The 7,989-nt window shown below is 38.5% G+C and overlaps 1 protein-coding gene across 1 annotated transcript; it reads left to right on the top strand.

The window, feature by feature from the left end:
* Window positions 1–302: 302 nt before the first annotated feature.
* On the top strand, window positions 303–5,298 carry tmem169b (transmembrane protein 169b). The gene is made up of 3 exons (XM_074659526.1): window positions 303–593; window positions 1,380–1,763; window positions 2,980–5,298. Exons 2-3 carry the CDS (start codon window positions 1,490–1,492, stop codon window positions 3,609–3,611), a joined length of 906 nt encoding a protein of 301 aa, XP_074515627.1. The 5' UTR covers window positions 303–593; window positions 1,380–1,489; the 3' UTR covers window positions 3,612–5,298.
* Window positions 5,299–7,989: the final 2,691 nt, after the last annotated feature.

Raw genomic sequence — 7,989 nt, 5'->3', positions numbered from 1 at the left:
TTTTTTATGGATACTCAAAGACACTTTACACAGATAAAATCACAAATGATCATAAAACAAGGACATCATAAAAATATAAAATACACAATATTAATTCCACATTAAAAGCAGTATATATAGATATATATACACACACACACATATATATGTATATATATATATATATATATAGAGAGAGAGAGAGAGAGAGAGAGAGAGAGAGAGAGAGAGAGAGAGAGAGAGAGATTATTTGTAGGGTATGTATTTGATTTTTATTTTAAGCCTATGATGTTTCCCACGTCATATTCTCTCTATTCTCTCTAGGACAGATGTGCTTGCAGCCTACTTTTAATAGTGCTTTTTTCCCCCATCATTTTTCCACATGACGTGCAGTCAGGAGGATGCTGATGGTTCAGGATTGGTGTGACAGGATGGTGACAGGATGGTGACAGAGGTTAGATGGGCGGGTTTAGTGCTATTCTGGAAATCATTTTGCGTAGCAGCGCATCTGTATCTCTGGATGTGTGGGCTCCTGCAATGTGCCACACCAATTCACTGATTTATCCGCACAACGACATAGTTCATCTACCCGCTGCTCGTGTAATCTATTGAAGGTAAGATTACATCTTTATTTCTACTCTATTATAGAGAAAATGTTGTTCGCCGGCTGCGCGTCTGCATGCAGACAAAAGAGCGGACATGGGTGGGATTTAAATGGGAGGGGATCAGCTGTGTGAAGAATGGGTTGCATTGTCGATTTTACTTATCAAATGATGCTTTCTTTTGCAAAATAACCACAATCCGTCTATGCATTTTGTAGTTTTTGATGTCGTTAAGTATGTACATGTAATAGGATTACTGAGTTTGCAGCATATATCCACAATCTGCCGTTGTGCTCTCATGCATAAGAGGGGCAACCCCCCAAATCTATCACGCTTTGTTTGTCATCTATAGAGCCATTTAGTCTCTGTCTGTTCAGATGCATACTGTCATTAGATCAATGTGTATTTAATGATATTGTGACATTTGGTATATTTTTTATCAGTCATCATCACAGAAAAAGCGACTGTGCAGAATCTAGGCCAGGATTACTGTACATAGAGGAGTGCATTATTGTGAATATTGAAAGAGTATATGTAAATACATTTCTGGGTGTAATACTGGACCACAAAATCTGATGGAAACCTCAGATAAATTATGTAAGAACAAAGCTGGCAAAGAGCATATATTGTTTTGTTTGTTATTATTTTGTATCTGTTTTTATTTATTTTTATGTTCGAAATAAAGTCTTTCATTCATTCATTCATTCACTCATTGTGCAAATCTGTTTTTTAATGTCTCTGTCTCTCTCTCTCTCTCTCTCTCTGTTTGTGTGTGTGCTTTTATCACTTTGCTTTCAGCCGGACATCCTTCCTGAGATTGAACACTTAAAACATAATGGGTGGACATAGTCTGGGCTGCATATAAACCCATCAAAAAGGCAGAGTTTACTGGATCAGGTAGTGCGAGCATGGCACAGGTGGAGGAGTCTCAAACTGAAGGAGAGGGCAGCCCCCAGCTGATCTCCTTAAGATCAGACGTGTCAGGGAACCATGTGGACGATGGAGAAGTGGGACCCTCCATAAGGAGGAAGAGGAGGAAGAAGAAAGACCCGCGTCCAGAGTCCATCATTGTGTACCGCTCTGAGATGGAGAGGGGGCCCGGAGAGGACCAAGGCGGTGAGGAGGGAGCTGAGAGGAGCACAGAGGAGGGAGCTAAATTCCTCTGCACACCTACAAGCGATGGTGAGAGGGGTGTCAGATTGTGTTAATAACAAGAAGTCACGTGCCACTTGTGTTCGACATATACCGTGCAATTTACACCATGCAAATTGATTGCATATGAACAAGAAGGATTTGAGGTATTGTCATCAATATGGGATCATTTAAAAGATAAAATACTTTTACATTGAGGAAAAAGCAAGAATTAAAGGTCCCATATGGTAAAAAGTTAGATTTTCATGTTTTTTTTATTATAAAGCAGGCTTCAGTGCTGTATACATACTGTAAAAGTATCGAAACACTCAATCCATGGAGAAATACACACAGCCCGTATTCAGAAACTGTGCCATTGAAACAAGCTGTCAGGATTTCTGTAACTTTGTGATGTCACAACTGTACAACATTTCACAGTTTTAAAGGTAAACATTCTAAATGTGTCCCAGTTTATTTTGGGTCGCAACGTAATGGTGCCTTCAAATGGAACTCGTGAGCTTGTGTTTACAACATGGGAAGTCGTGTACACGATATGCTTGGCGTTCAAGTGGTTAAGACGTGAGAACACCGCTGCTAAGCGACGACAATATTAACGTTACTGTCGGCGTCTAGAAGCCATAGAAGCTAACAATTTAGCACGCTAGTAAGTGGGTAACATAATGCAGGAAATGCAAAGGCATAATGTCAGAGGAAAAAGATGACGCCGTTGGGAATATCAACATTTTCCGCAGACAATATATTCACTTTTTATGTACAGAAAAATTTACTTCCAGGGCCTCCGCCATTTCTGACAATGTCAACAACACGTCACAACTCTTTAATCAAAACTTTCCACCTACATGGTTGTGAATACCACAAGAGGGGGGCATTCATATGGACTCTTCTCATGAACACGGTAAACACGACCCCATTTGAAGGCACCAGAAGTGAATGACATTAGCTGACAGGCAGTAAACATGGATCTAAGCTGTTGCCTAGCAACACAATTCCATTGAAATGTGCCAGAGTGAAATGTCAGACAGTGGGTAAATACAGGCATATAGACAGTATGAGAAAAGTATTTTTTTTTATATTACAGCATACAGTATAAACATGTTCTAGTAGAAACACAAAATACAAGTATGAACCTGAAAATAAGCGTAATATGGGACCTTTAAACAAGGACTTACCATACTTATTGCTTGCTTGCCTTGCTTTTTTGTTTGTCATATAGGTAACTGTCTTGTGTTGTATTATCTCTTAACAGGAGGAGGATGGAGCCTTCCTCCAGACAGCCGCTACGTGACCCTGACAGGCACCATCACCCGAGGGAAGAAGAAGGGTCAGGTGGTGGACATTCACCTCACTTTGACAGAGAAGGAACTCAGGGATCTGGCCAAGTCGAAGGAGCGTCTTGACGCAGAGTGCGACGGGGAAGGCTATAAACGCAACTACAGCTTGGGCGTGTGCCAGGGACCCCATGTTGTCCTGTGGAGCCTCTCCTGCGCTCCCGTGATTTTCCTCCTCTCCTTCATCACTTCCTTCTACTACGGCACCCTCACCTGGTACAACGTCTTCCTGGTGTACAATGAGGAGCGGACGTTCTGGCACAAGATTACAATATGCCCCTTCCTCATCATCTTCTACCCCATGCTCATCATGCCCATGGCGCTGTCCCTGGCTCTGTACTCCGCCGTGGTGCAGGTGTCCTGGGCCTTCAGCGAGTGGTGGCAGGATGTGAGGGACCTGGAGAAAGGCTTCTGCGGCTGGGCCTGTGGGAAACTGGGACTGGAGGACTGCTCCCCCTATAGCATAGTAGAGCTGCTTGACTCTGATACTGTCTCTGGTACTCTGCATAGCAAGGCCCCCAGTGAACTCGCCCAGACGTCATCAGTGTGAAGTGGGGGGGACGCTGAGGTCCAAGTCACATGTTGGTGTTGGCCTAAGTTGAAGTAATGTGACAAACGTGTGCCAGAACGTTCAAGTCTGTCACAGGAAAGTACTTGAAAGCTGTTCCACTATACTTTTATGTAAATGGCAACTTATCAAACACTGCCTGAATTGTCCTGAAATGCTGAAATTTTGTAAATCATTATTGGATCCAGATCATTATTGCTCTGAGCATGGGAGTGTTAATGTTGGGTAATTTTTTTTACTTTTAGGATGTTATTGTCATTAGAGTTATCATCCAATCTCCGAATCCTCATAACCTTTTGATACATGTAGGCCTTGGTGTATCCTGTTGTAAAATAAGCTGGCGATGGACACTGATACACACGCTGTTGGAGGCCTGAAAGTAAAACCAAGTTTCACTTCATCTGTAAATATCTGTAATTAAATGTATGTGGTCACTGAGATCAAAAACAGGATGCATTTCAAGTCATTATAATCACTCTGTGAAGTTGTATTTGAAGTAAGGCTGGATTACCAACTGGAAAAAAAGTGCTCCAAGGGCTCCAGATGTGTTGATTACTTTGAAATTGGATTAGTTACTGATTTGATTGTGAATACGCACCATTGAGCACAATATTGACAGAAACAATAAGCACCTTTTAGATGGGTAATGTCTTGTGAAGGAGTTCTGTGTCAGCATCTAAAGAAGTTTTTAAAGGATAAGGATGGCGTTACTTTATAGGGTTGGAAATAACTTTTTTGTCCACCTTCCAGATAGATAGATAGATTACCATTGTTTTTATTGGCTGGTGACTGAAGCAAATCGAGCAGCCACTTGCATATTTTAACATTATTTGGCTGGTGGCTGATGCTAATTTCCAACCCTGTATTTTTCCTATTGTAAAACAAATCAACAGTGTGGCTCATTGATGTGTTTTTTTGTTTTTTTTTGAGAACAATGGAAGTGTGAGGAGTGAGGAATGCATCCGGCTTTGGATACACAGGAAATACTTGTTAGAGGGATAAATCCGGTGTTGACTTTGGCCTTTTCATGGTTTTTTTTGACAATAAGAAATATATAGAATATCACAACCTTATCCTTTAATACCTGTATTATTCTGGATGATGATAGATAGATAGATAGACAGACAGACAGACAGACAGACAGATAGATAGATAGATAGATACAGTAGATAGATAGATAGACAAATAGGACTAAAACAGTTAAAACTACGGTTGACAATAACAGTGCTAACAGTTCAGGGTACAGAGCCTATTTAATTTGTTCAGTGTTGTGCTTACATGGTGCATATTCCTAAAAAGATTTGTGTTCCATCAAGAAGTACCACAGCATATGACTACTTGTTGGTTTCTGGGCATCTAGGCTGATTATAACTAAGCTGCCATATGTTGCTGCTGTGTGCTTGATGTGTACATGTAGTTGACAGAGTACATAAAAGAGAGGGAGGAAGAGGGATCAATAGGGGCCCATAGCTAATTTTTGGCCCAGGGCCCTCTAGCAGGTTGATTCGGCCATGATTTGAAGCCAAAGTCAGGACAAACTGACATTTCTTTGGTGAAGTTTTTTCATTTTCATCTAAGGCATCATCAACACAGATGTTTGTGATCGTGCTTGTGTGTTCTTCGTTATTTTGTTCTACACATGAGTAAAATGAAGGTCACTGTAATTTTCCACCTTTCCACACAGTCATATTTTGAATGTTGATTTAATTTATTTTGAATATTTAAGTCTAGTACACTACCTTAAATTGTTCTAGCTATAGGTGTTTTATACTTTGGCTCTTTGGAGTAAATGTATTGCAAACAGCTATCATGAAGTGGTTGAGACGCATAGCTAATGGGGTTGGTTTAAGTAGATTGGATTAAATATTTGATGATTCAAATGTTTATGATTAGACCTAGCTGAGTGGAGTGATTCAATTTTGTTCTCATACAGGCAGAGACATGGATCAGTGGCTGTGGACTGAGTCTGTATTGCACTTTACATGTTGTGAAAACACTGGATGCAAAGCAAAGAAGTACACAAATTAAATAAAGTGTTTTTTTGTCATTACATAACAATTATGTGAATATTTCTAAATCTATCTTGTGGAAAAGAAAATCAGCAGCTCAGTGTTTCTGAGTGGCTTATAATGCCTTTGAAAAAACAAGTCAGCACATATCCCTGCATGGTGCACACAAATACAGATGGCTCTCTGTGGTTTGGGTGCTTTGAGATCTGATTATTGGCACCCTGGAGTTACACTGGGACGCTTACTGAAGAAAATCCATATGCTCCAAAACAGTATATCAGACAAAAGCACTGTCGGGGTCAAGGCATATTTACCAGCTTGTAGTGGCCTGTTTTAAAGTCTGTTTTTGTTAAACTAATGTTAAAACATCCATCCAACCATTATCTAGAACCGCTTATCTTATTCAGGGTTGCGTAGGCGGTGTACAGCCTGGACAGGTCATCAGACTATCACAGGGCTGACACACAGAGACAGACAACTATTCATGTTCACATTCACACCTGCGGTCAATTTAGAGTTAAGATTGATTGATTTTATATGATGAAAGATTTGATTAAGTTGTTTTACATGATTCTGACATTGTTTGAAAATGCATTGGTATCAATATAAAAAACAAACGCACCGGACTAATACAGTGGCAAAAAGGGACACTGCAGGGCTTTATTTCTTTTTTTTTATTATTTCTTTTTTTAATCAAAGGCAGTTGGATGCTTGTGATGAAGCCTTTACAAAAGTAACATTTTATCCGAAAAACTATACAAGCACTAAACTACATACTCTGAAGAAGCAAGGTGGCTAATTCAGTTAAAAATAGGAAAACAATTTAAGGTTATAACACAGAACAGTCTATGGGTCAAAACCTCCCAAAATGAGCCGGGGTCATGGCTACCGTATGATTGAGGACAGTAAGATTTTGTCCTCAATAATTGTTTTCCTGGAAATTTGGGGGTTTTAGTATTTAGTATTTAAAGTGTGGAGACTGTTGCATTTAGAGCTCAGTTTGAGACTCCTCCACCTGTGCCATGCTCTGGCCTGATCCAGTAAACTCGGCTTTTTGATGGGTTATATGCAGCACAGACTGTCCACCCATTATGTTGAAGTGTTCAATCTCAAGAAGGATGTCCGGCTGAAAGCAAAGTGATAAAAGCACACGCACAAACAGAGAGAGAGAGAGAGCCATTAAAAAACAGCTTTGCACAATGATGCACTCCTCTATCCTGGCCTAGATTCTGCACAGTCGCTTTTTCTGTGATGATGACTCATACAAAATATACCAAATGTCACAATATCATTGATCTAATGGCAGTATGCATCTGAACAGACAGAGACTAAATCGCTCTACACAGATGACAAACAAAGCGTGATAGATTTGTTCAAATAGGGTGGAATAGAATATGAAAAATCCAATTAATTAAACATTTAATATTTTAGGGGGAGTGGGTGTGACTTTGCATATTTTGTTTATATATTATATTACATTAATTAATTATTTTATTGCTCATATTTATTTATTTATTATGTAATTATTGATCATCATATTAGACTTCGATATTTCTAATAATCTTTTCTGTAAATTTGGGGGTTTTAGTATTTAGTATTAAGTGTGGAGACTGTTGCATTTAGACCTTTATGTAGGGAAATAAAACTTCACATAGAAAATAGAATTAAAATGATTAAATAGAATATGAAAAATCCAATTAATTAATATATTTTAGGGGGAGTGGGTGTGACTTTGCATATTTTGTATTTAATTAATTATGTTTGTTTATATATTATACTACATTAATTAATTAATTTTTATTGCTCGTATTTATTTATTTATTATGTATTTATTGATCATCATATTAGACCTCGATATTTCTAATAATTTTTTCTGTAAATTTGGGGTTTTAGTATTTAGTATTAAGTGCGGAGACTGTTGCATTTAGACCATTATGTAGGGAAATAAAACTTCACATACAAAATAGAATTAAAATTATTAAATAGAATAGGAAAAATCCAATTAATTAAACATTTTATATTTTAGGGTACGTGGGTGTGACTTTGCATATTTTGTATTTAATTAATTGTTTGTATATTATATTACATGAATTAATTCATTTTTATTGCTCGTATTTATTTATTATGTATTTATTGATCACCTCGATATTTCTAAAAATGTCTGGCTACAATCGTGAAATTGGCTACCAGTCTATTTGCATATAAGAGCACAGAGCAGTCACACCCATAATAATCTCTCTGTGCACAGCAGCATATGAGACACTGGAGGGCGTTTGACCTATATTTCATTATCACGGTACATTTCATTGCACCAAAGCTCAAGAACACCACCAAATGACATTATCACAGCT

Source organism: Sebastes fasciatus, chromosome 14 (genome assembly GCF_043250625.1).
Source record: "Sebastes fasciatus isolate fSebFas1 chromosome 14, fSebFas1.pri, whole genome shotgun sequence".
Classification (NCBI taxonomy): domain Eukaryota; kingdom Metazoa; phylum Chordata; class Actinopteri; order Perciformes; family Sebastidae; genus Sebastes; species Sebastes fasciatus.
This window is presented reverse-complemented; position numbering and strand designations above follow the sequence as displayed.